Source organism: Corvus cornix, chromosome 6 (genome assembly GCF_000738735.6).
Source record: "Corvus cornix cornix isolate S_Up_H32 chromosome 6, ASM73873v5, whole genome shotgun sequence".
Classification (NCBI taxonomy): domain Eukaryota; kingdom Metazoa; phylum Chordata; class Aves; order Passeriformes; family Corvidae; genus Corvus; species Corvus cornix.
The window spans coordinates 13,357,165-13,372,109 of NC_046336.1; the positions used below are offsets into that span (position 1 = coordinate 13,357,165).

At 43.4% G+C, this 14,945-nt stretch overlaps 1 protein-coding gene across 7 annotated transcripts in view; it reads left to right on the plus strand.

Moving 5' to 3' along the window:
- Positions 1-13,548, plus strand: part of BTRC (beta-transducin repeat containing E3 ubiquitin protein ligase) — a 126,489-nt gene extending 112,941 nt beyond the window's left edge. For all 7 annotated transcript variants that reach the window (XM_010409647.4, XM_010409681.4, XM_010409689.4 and 4 more), the window contains 4 exons: positions 2,469-2,579; positions 3,185-3,263; positions 6,549-6,742; positions 7,762-13,548. In XM_010409647.4, coding sequence (XP_010407949.2) covers positions 2,469-2,579; positions 3,185-3,263; positions 6,549-6,710 — 352 coding nt within the window. In that variant the 3' untranslated portion in view covers positions 6,711-6,742; positions 7,762-13,548. The remainder of the gene's footprint in view (positions 1-2,468; positions 2,580-3,184; positions 3,264-6,548; positions 6,743-7,761) is intronic.
- The last annotated feature ends 1,397 nt before the right edge of the window (positions 13,549-14,945 follow it).

The following is a 14,945-nucleotide window of genomic DNA, read 5'->3' on the forward strand; positions in this document are numbered from 1 at the left end:
AGTTTAATCCAATCACTTCAGTATCTTAGCTTCTAAGGCCAAAGTTCTCAATTGCTACAGACAAACATGGTGTAGAAAAAAGGGAATCAGAGAATTTAGTGCAAGAAAATAAAATAAGACTATATCATCTTGGGTTAAGTTTTTAATGAGTTAGGTTAGTCTTCAAGTATATATTCTGTTTCTAGTATGTGCACACATAAGGATCTGATACTGATCTGTTTAGACAACAGCATGCTAAGAGATGGGGTTTCCAACTCACCTGCCTTCTGTACATCTCCCAGCTCTGCTTTCAGGTGAATTAAAGGCTGAGATAATTGCAGACCTCCCTCTACTTCCAGAAGTTCTCCCAAAGTTATAGGAAGGAAGAGTGGTGGTGGTTTTGACTGCGTACACTTTGTAGTGATTTTTTTTTTTTAGTTAGTTCTCAAGCCTTAAATTTAGCTCTTTTACTGTTTGTTCCTTTGAATATTTAAAGAAGTAGAAGTTAGAGAAACTTATGAAATCTGGGAAGTACCCTTGGCACCAATTCTGCTAGAAGACCCTACTCTTAATAGCAGTTATCCCTTTGTACATGAAGGCCCATTTGCCACTTGACAAGGGACATGATCACCTCTTGTAATCCCATTCAGATTCAGGTAAAACCTCAGACTGGGACCTAAAAATACAGGCCTGAGTTAGTGTGATGGAGCTTCCCAGAGCTGCTGGCAATTTCAGGATCAATGGCAAGGAATGGAAACACACGGCATGAAAGTTCCTGGCACAAGATTGCTCCTCAAATCTTTCTGCACCAGTTAATCTCTGGCATTGTCCATCCTGTTTACAGTCCTTGACAGACGTAGTGCTCTCTGACCAGCCAGAGTGCCTTTGGCTGACCTTTGCCATGGAGTTGCTTGCTCTGACCTTGACTGGTGTGCTGTACTCTAGTGAGAACTATTGGGTCCTTCACAGATTCCTGAAAGATCCACTTCACAGATTGAAGAATCACTTTGTGCTCCTTGTTGGCTTCAAACATGTGCATAAACTTATCCTTTCTCGGTTCTACAGTGACAAAAGCGTTCTGTTCATTCCTCTGTTGTCCAAAGTGAAAGCAAGTTGTTGTGGCAAGACAGCTGCAGTCATTATCCACCAGCCTTGGGCAGACATCAACTGGATCTGGATTATTCTCTGGGGAACCTCAAGAGTAAAATATGTGGGGATGGTTTATCTCTTTCTTTGTCTCTCAAGCAAAAGTGACCTGACCTCTCAGCAGCTGTGCTGCTTCAAGATCTGTCACCCAGAGAAATTCCACATATTTCCCCATATTTCTCACTACTGTGAAGTTCATGCCAGTCAGAGCACTTACTGAATGAGCATTTGAGAACATCCATGACTGCTTTCTTTCTGCTGTGTGTCAGGGAGCCGGAGCAGATATTGCTATTACAAGACTACTGTATGAGCAGAGCATGTCTCAGCCAGAGGTGGAACACCTCTAGACAATACATGTCAAAGAATTTCAGTTCTTGTAGGCAAATACTCATTCTTTATCCACGGTAGTTGGGAGTAATGTCAAAGAGCTGGCAAAAGTATGGAAAACAAATAGACTTACTTCATAACTGTTTGAAGTGTTTAACTATTTTTCAAGGTAGCATGCAAGTGTAAAAATTATGTATTTTCATTTATTCTCCATGCTGAAAATCCATCACAAAAGCCAAAACTCTGGGATATTTACAGTTGAGAGAATAAGGTGTTGCTGGGTCTCTTACTGTATACTGGTTTGGGTGCCAGAACCTTTTTAAAATACTGTATTATTAGAAACAGTTCACAGAGAGCCGCAGGAGTTATTTGAGAGCAAGAAGAAAATGCATTACAAAATAATAAACACAGAGCATCCATTTTAGTTTATGCGTAAGGTGCCCAGATTACAGATTAAATTTACCTTCTCGGGAAGAAATGACAAAGGAAAAGGTCTTGTTAATTCTTATACTTGTCACCACTATATGGATGACTTAATTTGTCTGATGGTAGTCTCCAAATCAGAAATGGGCATGTAGGGTAACAGAAAGGGGCTCATACCCTGTGAAGGTGATCATATCAATTGAAACAAGCAGCCAGGGGGATTGGTAAATCTCCCTCTTTTAATGTCTTAAAACCAAGGCACGACACTTTTATGAAAAATGAACCTCAGTAAAATAAAATGAGGCTTACTGTGAAGGTAACTGGGAGATATCCTGTGTTACTAGAGCAGTGGATACTAGACACAACTGGTTTGTGACTCATCTCCCATTACTGTAACATCACAGGGTCATGTGGAAAATCGTGAATCCATTTAACTGTGGGAAAAGGAGTGATGAGTGTAGTTTGTTTCTTCTTTTTTGTTCCATTATAACCTTTATTTCCAAGTTTCCATTAACTACAAGCAAAGACCAAATGTTTCATTGCAATGCTAAGGTATTAAAAAATTCTTAATGCTTCTTTGTACTCTCTTCCAGGCTGTGGGATATCGAGTGTGGGGCATGTTTACGTGTACTGGAAGGCCATGAAGAGTTGGTGAGATGCATACGCTTTGATAACAAGAGGATAGTCAGTGGGGCATATGATGGGTGAGGTTATCAGTATAGTCAATGCTTTGCATCTTCCTGTCTGTCTCAGTGTCTCCCATCCTACTTTGTGCATCTTCTGTATAAATATCAGACTCTCTGTCTGTCATCCTAAGAGGACCTTCTTATGGCCAGTAAATGAGGACCATGCTACAGAGCATAGCTTTCGTTCTTCTTTCGAAGTAAGTCCATGTGATTTGATGTGTGTGGTCCAGTTCTTTTGCTTGTAAGAATATCTGACCAACTCAGCCTGAAACCTCTTCCAGCTCAACCACTTGTAAGAACAATCTTTGCCATCTGTGGTTATGTCTGCAGGACCATTTGCCATTACAGACTAGATGTCTGCACTCCCATGTGTTTCTGTTAGTTATTACCACCTGCTTTTTATGTGTTTTACTTTGTTGACAGCATATTTTTCCCTCCCATTAAGTTCTATAAGCTTTCCAAAGGGGAAATGCAAGAACCAGGTCTCAAGAGCAGAAGGATTGCTGTAATTTTCCTTAAACTGGTGCATTAGCTAAGTTGTACTAACAGGTTTTTTTTTCCATGAGTACTTGCTCTTTTCTCTTTAACAGAACCATGGTGTTTGTCTATTTTTTCACCACTAGGAAAATTAAAGTATGGGATCTTGTGGCTGCTTTGGATCCCCGTGCTCCAGCAGGGACCCTCTGCTTGCGAACCCTTGTGGTAAGAGCTTTTGATAGAGGTGTTGAAAAAAGTGTGCTTGTTCAGGGCCATCTTGAGCTGTGAAAACTCATCCTCCAGTCTGCAGGATCTTGAAATAATTTCTAGGGGTCTGGTTTTTTTGGATGTCCAGCTTTTTTTTAATTTTGCAAGCATTAAAAGTAAGAATCTCTGGACTTTTTACTCCACTCTGGGCTTTTTAACAGTTTTATTCTGTGATTTGAAGTTAATAACTGAAGCCATTTTTGAACTCATCTTTGGAATCCATGGGCCAATGGGTTTACATTAACCTGTGTGTACCTGGTAGTACACGATGCAGTAGTAAGTTCTCTGAATTGTTGACATGAAATTTCTTAAAACTGCTGCATTCCAAATTTGAGGGATGGGAACGAAAACACCCTTGGGATTGCTTTTAACTGCCTTTTGGGTGTTTAAAGAAAAAGCAGGTAAGGACTGAAACAGTAAAATGGCCTTATGCTTAAACAGCAATTGCTCTTTTCATCCTGTGCACTGCTTTCTAGTGCAGGTCCGTGATGGTGTGGTTAAAATGTTATTGTGTGAGTGTTAACAACATTCACAGTCATGTTTAACGGCTCTGCTTGGTCTTGCAATAATGTGGGAAAGTTGTGAGAAGAACGCCAGGATAGCCAAGGCCTTGGGATGGTTCCTGTAAGTGTTCCTCCACCACATTCAACCCAAAAAAATGGCACCGTTGCTGGGGATAAAGCAAGATTTCAACCAGTACCAAAATCTCATTGAAAAAGAAGTACTATATGTTTTTATTTCTTAGCTTGGAAGTGTTTGGGCAGTGTTTGGGTTGGTATATGTTAGACCTTTTCCTGCTGTGGCACGTGACTGTAGTCTGTGCTCTAAAACAGGATCGTACCAAGGCTGTCTGATTCTCCAAAAGTGTGGTTACCTCTCACCAGCTGAGCTGTGCTGGCTGACCTTCTGCACACTCATCAACCACCTGAATTGCTCCTGTTGTTGTAGATTTCACTGAAGTACTTTACATCACATTTGGTGCAGGCTGTGAGGTCACTAGGACTCAGGTAGTAAGATCATTAAGCCATGCTACCTTTTCCAATCATGTATTTGGACCATCAGCTACAGGGTAAGAGTCCATGAGAGCTTTGGATGCCCACAGGTACTATGTTGAAAAACCTTCTTGTTAGCCAAATAGAAGCGCAAATAGTTTCATGGCTGAAATCCAGAAATACGCTTTGTCATTGGTCACCCAGTTCCAAGCTGTGGAACAATTCTGGGTCCATGAGCTCATATCCTGCAAGTCTAAGACTTAAGCTTGATATTAGCAGTGTTTCTGCTCCAGCCTGAGACAAATGTGTGCCTAGTAACTTGTAGACTTAATTTAACTGGTGTGATTTCCTCTGCATTTTCCAGCAGTGGACAGCCAAAGTGCCCTAGCTAATTATATTATAAATCAGAAGTGGTGGGATGGAAACACTGTAGGAATCTCAACACATGGATACTCATAAATCCCTGTTTGATAGCAATGGAGGGGGCCAAAAGCTGGGTGGGGAGCAGAGGAAGCTGTTGCAGTGCTTTTAGGACTTCTATGACAACAGGGTGTCCTTATACCCGCTTACCCATGGTTTGGGTTTTTTTTTCCTCTTCCCTCGTCCTCCAAAATTAAACCTGGCTGCACAATGAACATCATGAGTCTCCTGCTGCTTGTGTTCAATTTTCAAACAGTAGGAGGAAAGTGCACAGATAACAAATGTTCGCTGCATGCCAGGTCCCTTCCAGTTTTGTCTTCCGTTAGCTGGAACAGTGGCCACATGAATTTGACAGAAGCTTTCCATGAACAGAATAAGCTCACAGTTCAGCTTTCCTTATGACCTAAACAGTCCAGCTAGGGCAGCCTTTCTAGTCCACAGTGACTGGGATCAAAAAGGGAGTTTTGGAAACAGCTTTTGAAAGTACCTCTCTCTCTTTCTCTCTCTCTCTCTCTCTCTCTCTCCCCCTCCATCTCTGTGAGTAATCTGTCAGTGGATCTGACTGTTGTAATGATACTTTTTGGAAGAACTTCTTTACTGCTACAACACAAAACCTGGAAAAACACTTCCCTTAAGAATAGGTGGGAAGACAGAAACTCTTAAGATGTTTATAAGACAAATTCAAGTTATACTTCGAAGATCAAAAAGGTCCCATTGATTAGAAATTCTAAAAAATTTATCTTAGAATCTGACTTATGTAAGCATTTATTTTCAGATAATTTTGATTTAAAGATTCAGAAATTCACTTTAAAGCAGCTATTGTGTTTTGTAAACTGAGCTGTATTTTTGTAGTCTTGTGCTATAAGACAAAGGCTTTCCTTTCCATAACTAGCAATTCTCTTTTGCCTAAATGTTTGAGAAACCTGTAATTTCAGTATTAAAGTATTTTAAGACATGTTTTTTTCCTGACCCTCAGAAGCCCCTTACAATGGGTGAGAACTAAAGAGAAATGTGTGTTCGTGGAAGAGATAGGGCTCACCCTCGCTGCACAGTTTCTGTTCCCTGATGACCGAGGAGGAGGCTACTGCTCTTGGAGTGTTGTGAGCACCAAGAGCAAATAGGCAACACAAAAGGGAAAGCAGAGTGGATTTGCTCTGTGATATCCAGGATCCTGCCATTGCCTCCTGTTAATTATGATCTGAACTCTTGCCAAATCATCATTGCCGTTTCCACTCATTTGGTGCCTCGGAGCAGAATGCAAACTGCCTATAAAGAATGCCCTTTCTAGATCATATTTTTAGAACTGCTTAGGAGGAATTACTACTGTGTCACTGGACTTTACAACAGGCTCCTTAGTGTCCTCCAGGGTTAAACTGTTTCCTCTTCAGCAGTGGCAAGGATGCCAAGTCTTGAATGCAAAGTTCTCATCTCTTCCCCTGTAACCTCCTGCACCTGGGAATGCTGTAATTTCAGGAAGGAGTTTTGCCATGGAATAAGGAAGACAGTGCTCCTGTCAGCCTCAGCAGATGGAATTATGTGGTGGAGGGAGTTTGGTTTGTTCTGCACAATGTGTGTCTAATATTGGGATTTAAGGAGTAGTGGGACAACTGTAATGTAAACTTCCTGCAAGTCAAGTACTCAGATATGGCAAACCCTTTTCCTTGAGAGAAGGTTTAATTTATTCTCTGTGATGGTGATGCAGTGTGTCATGTGGGGTTTACTGAGAAATTAATATAACACTAAAATCAAGCCCAAGTTCATCTTCCCTGCTCCATCCCAGGTGCCAGCTAGTTTGCAAAGTAACATGCCGTGTCTCCTGCTGGCATTTCAGGAGCATTCTGGAAGAGTCTTTCGACTTCAGTTTGATGAGTTCCAGATCGTCAGCAGCTCACATGATGACACCATCCTCATCTGGGATTTTCTGAATGACCCAGCTGCCCAGGCAGAATCCACTCGTTCCCCGTCCAGAACATACACCTACATCTCCAGATAAATAACACTACACTGTACCTCACACTCGCACAGGTAAAAAAAAAGAAATAAACTTTAAAAAATAAGGTGAGCCTCAAAGGTGACACTGGAGGTAGTGTGAGCCTGCTGCTTGAATAACTGGCTGGGTCTATCAGTGTTTCACATCTTGGTTATACAGTAATTACAGTGTCCTGTAAAAGGACAGGAATGGTTCTGATACCTTAGAATAGGGATTTTATTTTAGGATTTGTGACATGTGGTGCCTATGACTCCCCCTGACGAACTCCTCCTCCTCTGTCCATCATCATCAATAATTAAATCAGTTATACTGCTGTCCAGAAGGAAGAAGGGGTTTCTGCAGAGCGAGTAGAGCAGCTGCTGCCTAACAAGAGAATGCAGATGGCCTGACCCTGGGCAGTTGTCACCAGGCAGAGGGTTTTGCCAAGAACCTCCCTCTGAAGTGATGACCATTCTCCTCACTCTGCAGCAAGCTGATTCAGGATTACAGTTTGGCTAGGGAAGGAGACACTGAGGCACAAGCACAAGCCCAGGCAAATTAAATCGAGATGCATCAGTGTGCAAAATAATTTAGTGATAGCGCCTAGCCCTTGTTCTCTCTTGCATAGCATGGATGTTAAATTATTCATATCAGAGCCTGGTTGGTTTGCTCATCACCTTTTGTCTTGGCCGGCACAGTGGGGGGAGGACAAAATGTTTCATATGTTTGGGTCAGTTGTAGAGTGAATTTGATGCATGTGAGTGAAGTGGGATAACATGATTGCCTGCGTGGGTGGGTACATGCGCAATTACTGTTAAGAGAAGTAAACATAAGAGAGAAGACGGCAGAAGAGCTGACAGGCTTCTGCAAAGGGGTGTCCACAGTGACATTTTCCCATGAAAATGCTCTATCATGGGGCACATCCTGTATCCTTTTCGGTAACTGTACAGTGATGCTCTGGACCTGTCAGATCTTGATTTTCTCAAACACTCTGGTCAATCAGATGTTATTTTAAATCATTAAAAGGCTTCGTATGAATGGGGTTTGTTTCGTTTGTTCTGTTTTTTGTTCCCAGGACTCATTTAAGCTGCAGTATTTAAATGCCAGGACAAAAGAACTATCCACGTAACCAATACTTGCTGAAGAGAGAGGCTCTCAGACTTGTTTCTGGAACAAAGTTGGCATGCGGTTGATCTCAGACAGGGTCTACTCAGCGCGGCTGACTGCTAAAGTGCTGCTATATCAGAAGATGACTTTTATCTTTCATGAACAGTTAACATTTTTAAACCTTCCCATCCCTTTCTTCCCTCATTCCCCTCTTCATGTTCACTCTTCCCTTTACCCCATTTGGTTCCCCTCCAAGCCCAGTCACCAATGTCCTATGAATATATTTAAGATGTTGCCAGAATGTGTTGCTTTGCTGTTAAGCAGAAGACTTACAGCCACAGTGCATCCTGCTGAGAGTCACTTCAGGGTGGGTGGGAGGGTGGGTGGGGAGGAGGCTGCTACTCAGGCTGAAGTCAATATCCATTGCTAGGCCTTTGAAAAAGCATTCAGCTCTGAAGAGCAACAGAAACACTTATAACAGCCAGACCATCACCCCCCCCAACCCCAGCTTCCCTGTGGCTTTTGGCTGTTCTGACTGCAGGCTTATTTTTTTGTGGAGAGAGGACCCTTGAAATTTGACTATTATGAGCCAAATCCATCTCTTTCCTCTCCTGCCTGCTATGCTAACCCTTTGGAAGCTGATGCATATTGTAGTCTCCCCTTAACATCTGCTTGGCTGGGGAATGCTAGTCAATGACAAGTTAAACTCTCTCCTGCCAAAGTCCCAAGCATGATGGACTGGGGCTGAAATCCTGTCCACCCCCACCCAAGATGAAGTGTTGGCCCAGGACAGTATTTCACTAGCAAAGGGATTGTCTGTACCATCTTCCTCCTGCTGTTCTCCCTGAAGACAGTATGTTGCTGATGGCTTATGAATCATTCTGTAAATTGGAGGAAGTTTGAGGCTGGGGTGAGAAGGAAAGCTGGATTTTGCTCCTATCTTTCCATTCCTTCTCCCCTCAGAGAGGCTGTAGCTGGGTACTGGAAGAGGGAGCTGTTAAAAACTTCGTGGCACTCTGAAGAGCCACCCTAGAGTGGAGACACTACACAAACATTCTGGCCGTGACAGTAAGACTTTGCCTCACTTGAATGAGCAAATGCACACCCTGGAGATGGTGGTTGAGTAAAATGAGTGTGGCCATGAGGACAATCATTGCATTTAGCAGTGACTCCAGGCCAGTTCTGCAACGTTTCTGGGGCTGGCTTTGCTAGAAGGGATTGAGGAGTTTTTGGTCTGCTTCTCTAACCTATGTACTGCATTGTGGTTTAGGGACACAGGCTGATTAGTCCTTTTGCTGATAGCTGAGATGGGTCTTTGCTTTCTGGCTGAAACTTCTGCAAATTGTCATTGTTTAGAAGACAAAAATAGCCCTGAAGAGGAAGTACATGAGAAGCAATTCTGCATGTCTCTGAACGGGACAGAGGTCTGGGGGTAAACAGCTCTCTTCACAGAGCTGGAACGAATTGCAGCTGGCCTGCATTTAGATCAGAAAAGACTCTGTAAATCAGTCCCTGGCCATTCCAGGTTTAGGCCCAGATCTTCTGCTGTAGGTCTGGAATGATCTCCACTGCTTTAGTGGGGAGTTGCTCCAATCCCACAGTAAGAAATTGAAGTCCTTTGTCTCTGGGCTGGAGGTGTTTAAACTGGCTTTGTTAACACCCTCTGAACTTGGCAGATGGGATTTTTTTATAAGCTTTTCTCATCAACTTCACTTTGCTGGGGAAGCAGTTGCATTGTTTCTAATTGCTTGGGATGTGCTTTTTCCACCAGTGAAATCTAGCAAGGAGCTGGTCCTAGAGTCCCCAAAGAGCAATCCAGAGGGCTTGAATAATTTAGCTAAGACAGACGAGAAGGCAATGAAGTTAGGGAGGAGGGCAAAGCTGGTTCTTGGGGAGTACCTAGTGCATTTCCTGAAGCATGTGGGCAGCAGTGTTAAGCATCTCAGAACATGTGATGACACTCCTCTTTTCTGTTTGAACTATTACTGTAGAAGAGTCAAACAGGTTAACAACTCTGTTCAGGTAACAGTGACAGAGCAGCTTACCTCTGCAGAATCATAAATGAGTTCTGAGTCACAATGTTTATCCACAACTAATTTTGGCACTACTTTTTAAGTCCAGGAAGGCTGTTTTGGCTTTCAGACGGCTCTACATATCATGAATATTGCAGTCCAAAGCCAAAGTGACAAGGGAGCATAGAGAATCAAAGTTTACGTCCCAAACTTTGTTGAATTCAAGTTCTGAGTCTTCATACTGTTTGAACACTGTCCCTCTAAGTTCAGGTATTAAAAGGTCTGCAGCATGGCTGCATATCAGCAGGGGTTTATATGACCTTGGTGAAAATGTAATAATTATTTTCCTCAGTTTGGTCTTCCTCTATCTTTTCCATTTCTGTTACTGTAGAAAACAATGATCTGTTACTCCAGCTGCTGAAGGCTGCAGAACTTCCTAATATTTTAATGACATCTTTGTGGCCAGCACCTATAAGGATGTGTTTTATTTTTGCTAATTGGGAGAACTTGGGAAAACTGGCAGACTGGCTGGCCAAACACAAGAGACACCACCATTGTAAATTGTCCTTGGTTGTCATAGCCCTGCTGCTCTGTGCTGCTATTCTGTTGGGTCCTCAAAGTATGGTACCATACTTTGTACTCTGCTGTATAGAGCTGTTTAAGGTACATTTAGCAAGCAACTGCTGAAATCCATTTTTGGCACATGGTAAGAAAGGTGCGTCACCCTCAAGAAGGGACTGTGTGTGGGTACTTCAAACAGGACTGCAGAAGGGTGAGGATTCCTACCCCACTCCCTGAGTTGTACAAATTTTCTGATAGCTAAGAAGGAAACTGAAGTTAACTGATCTAACTTGAACTTGAAACTGCCACAGCCTGGCATTTGGTGGTGTTTATTGTGCACCCAGGGAGGAGCAATCTGGTGAGTAGATCTCCCAATGTCAGAAGAAAGTGGCTTTTTCAAACTCCCCTTCCCGTAGGATATGTGTGCATGTGTGTGTGAGTGTGCAAGAGTGCATGTGAGAGAGAGGTTTCAGCATGAACAGAATGGATAATCCCTCAACCAGATTGGAGTAATTGCAGAGTTTATAATGAAAATAACTAGAACATGCCTGCTGAAAGGAGATAAAAAAGGGCTGGGAAGTGTCTGTGGGCTTTAAGTGTTGCACATTGCTTTGAAATTAAATACCTCTGCTGCATAGAGATCGGCACTTCTCCCACAAGTAGGAAGCTCATGCTGGCCTTCCACCTTGGATTATGGGATGGAAAGTACTGGAGGTGTGGGACAATCTGTTGTGGCCACACCATCTCCTGCATGTGACTCCTTTGCAATAGGGCACAGTTCTGCTGCAAATATTTCTTGTCCTCAGAGGAACACAGCTTGCTTTCAAATATGCAAATAGAAAATGGCATGAAGGAGTTTGCAGTGAGATAACTTCTACAGCTGTCTCCTCTGGAGCAGCTCCCTCTGCTCCCTGTTAACATTCAAGGACAGACACATCCGCTGTTGGAACAGAAGGATTCAGGTGACAAGTTGAGAAGTCTGTGATCATCAGAAACACTGAAATGCTTTACACTTGTTTCTAAACTGGAAGCTGACTTGGACCGCCATGCTCTACCTACCCACCACCTGCTCCTGCTCCAAAGGATCCTTTTTTCTTTTTCTTAATTTTTTTTTGAACACTGAAAAAGCTGGAGAGTATCATGCACATTTCTCCACTCCCAGGTATGTGTATCTGCCCCTTCCACATGTCCCTTTCTCAGTCTGAGCAGAGCTCCAGGCTTGGTTCTGAGTTTCTTGGCATCCCAGCTCCTATGGGAAGCACCTCTCTGGGTTGGGCTCTTGCCTGACTTTGTTAGCTTCCTTTAACATGATTTTAGATCTGCCTTTGTGGCTTATTATTCCTTAATTCACTGGGAAAGGGCAATATGTGCATTTAATAAATCACAAATACTAGCAGCTCTTCTTAGCTAGGGAAGGGAACAAGAAGGAATGCCCAGCCTTCCTACTGCAGGCTTGCCCTTAACTATGGGAGGAAAAGGAGAAGATGACCCGAGTGGTTAAAAACTATAGGGGAGTGTGGGGATGGAGATGGATCTCTACAGAAGTGGGGACAGTGCTGAAAATAGATCTTTTAGCCTGTGCAGTTGACTGGGAAGAATAGAGGTTTGCCATGATCAGAAGTCATCAGGAGGTGACCAAATAAGGCCTCCAACTGTTGAACTTGTCAGTTGATGCCCCTTTTAGGATGAAGTGGAGGCATAAGGAGAAAGGGATGGTCTAAGCTATACTTGCCAAGAGAAGAATGAGCTTTGCCAGGGTCTCCAAGTGGCATGCATGATGCACTTGACATGCTGAACTTTGCCCTACTGTTCCCCTCAAAGTGATAAGCAGCAGCTTCCCAGAAGGAGGGGGGAAACAGCAAGTGATCCAGCTGTCCTCAGAGGAGGTCTCCATATGAAATCCCTCTATCCTGCTGGCAGATACCTACTGGATTGATTGGCATGAGGAGGTCACAGTCTTTCTGCCCCTGCTTTTAATTCCGAGACAGGAGCAGCAGGTCCCTTGGGTGTATTCCTTCTCTAAAATCCCAGTCGTGGTTTGAGAGGAATGGCTGCCTGCTGAGCATTTGGCTTCCCCTCCTTTCCCCCCTTGCCCCATTTTTTTTAAAGATGAGGTGTAGCCAAACTGCTGGACAAAATCTTAAATCCCCAGGGGGAGCCTTGGCACATTGCCAGAATAGATCATCCTTTGACTGGTCAGAAAACTCTTCCTGTGACTTTGTGCTTGTTCCCAAAGATCACTGGGCTTCCATGTATCTTGCCCAGCAGATAACCCATGGGAGTTGGCAACACTGGTTGATCCTTAGGGATGTTAAGGTGATACTCTCAAAATCAGAGGGATTCTGATGTACATGGATGTGCAGCAAGCCCTTCAGATACTGTAGACAACTCCTAAATAAGTCCCTTTTTTTAATAGCCTATCACCCTAAAAGATACCCTGATTTCTGCTCAAGCAGGAGCCAAGTGCAGCTGTAGCCAGAAAATGAGCATGAAATACAAGTCTTCATCACAGAGCAGCTCTGCTCATACCTGCACAATGAATAAGAGTTTGTTGCCTTCACAGGGAAAGTGTTTTAACCTCCTGGCACTTGAGCACTGGTTTACATCTGAGCAGAACTCCACGTGCAGGGGGCAGGCCAGTGGGCTGTCTGCAGTGACTTTTTACAAGGAGCTACCTGTGAGAATTTTTGGGCAATTCGGTGTGAAAACCTGGAGCTGCTTTTGAGTGTAAAACTTTGCTTTTGACTACTTTGTCTTTATCATGCAAGGCACTGCAGGGCTTAGCCTAGCCCCAGTTTTAGCATGGCAGAACAATAGTGTGGACCTCAGCAAAGTGTATTGTCCCGTTTCTTCCTGTCATTTTCCATCACTGCATTTAGGAGAGCTGCATGCCTGCCAGGCCAGCCTGTGCTGCATCACTCCGGCCTGCTCAGGCTGAGGTGGCTGTGGAAGTGGGAGAGGTGAGAAAGAACATGGTTTCTCCAGAGTTTTCTGTTTGTTACTGTGCTATATTTGTTATCTGGATTCTTAAGTAATGAGTGCTTTGAATTTTGTGGTTATGTTACGGTGATGTGTAGTTAATGTACTAATGTTCACTTGAGCTAGGATCATGGTAACAGTGTGGTTTGTTTTTTTTTTTAACTGTTCAGAAAATAACTTAAATACAAAGATTAAGCTGTGAATCTCTCCTGTTTTCCTTTGGGGGGGTGGGGGGAAGACACTGTCAAAATATCAATCCTCTATCTTCCTCGAGCCCCATGTGTGTGAGTCACACGTCTGCTACAAATGTACTGTACACAACATCTGCAGCATGAACACCTGGAAGTGCTGGGGACAAAAGGTGGCCAGCTTTGCCCCAAGCTTGTGGTAGATGCAGCTTCACAGGACACACAGAGTCTGCAGTAGCCAGTCCCACCTCAGAGCTGCTGCTGCTCATGGATGAATGCAGCATAAAAGACTGCCCTGGCAGTCAGAAAAAAACCACTTATTCCTAAAACCACAGCATACTTTTTAATTAACACTCTCTCCATTCATAGTTAATGGCCTCTGGCTGGGGCAGATGAGTCTGCCCTGTAAGCCAGAGAGTGGATATGACTGATAGAGAAGAGCTGGAGCTGTCCTGCCCATTAAAAAAGTGTGGGGGGAAAACTGTAAAGATTTTGTGTTTTTCTGGGTACTGTTGCAAGATCCTGGTAGGAGAAGCACAAATTTGTTTTATAAGCTAATCAGAATCCTGCTGTTCAATAATGAGTGAGTAATTGACATATCGCAGCACTGCCATGCAGTTCTGTGGCTGGGGATGCTGCCGTGCTTACGGCTCACCCGAATCAGAATGCAAGCACCCTTGCCCTCAGAATACCTTCCTCTTAAAAGTGCTCCTTGGATAGCTGCCTTGGATCTTTCCATTTTACTTAACAGCCCCTTTTAAAACAAAGGCCACCGCAGTTTTAAGATCCTGACTCCAGGGGTGGTCAGAAAACAAACAAACCCCTGCACTCCGACATCTCTCTCCCTGCTGGCTCCATTCTTGGGAGCCAGCAGGGGACTGGAGATTGTGAAGGCTCCTGCTTTTCTGAAGTGCTGGGAGCAGAATTCTTGTCACTTCCAATCTCCATCTCTCCTTGTGACAGAGTTCCCAGCAGCCCCGTGCTTTATTTGGCAAGGCTTTGGTGTTTATGTGTGTGTGTGCGCACATATATAATATATATTTTACATACATATATATATAATATGTAATATATATATATATTTACACCACTTTAACCTTTTCTGTTCCCTCTCTATTTCCTCCTACCCAATAATAGATTTGGTAGAGCAGTTGCAGTGACAGGTTTCATCCATTGCTTTGGATTGGTCTGTAACACAGAATGCAGCTTGATTTTAACAACCTGTGAGCACATACAAATGAGACCCCTTCCATACCCACAGTGCCAGGTGTCTGTGTGTACCTAGACAACACACATACTGCCTGCTCCCATGAGAAACAGGTTCTTCTTGTGGGTTATTTCTAGATGTTCCTTAGACAGTCCTTCCCCTTCTTATCCTTGATGTTTTAAAGATGAGAATCAGGGTCTTTATT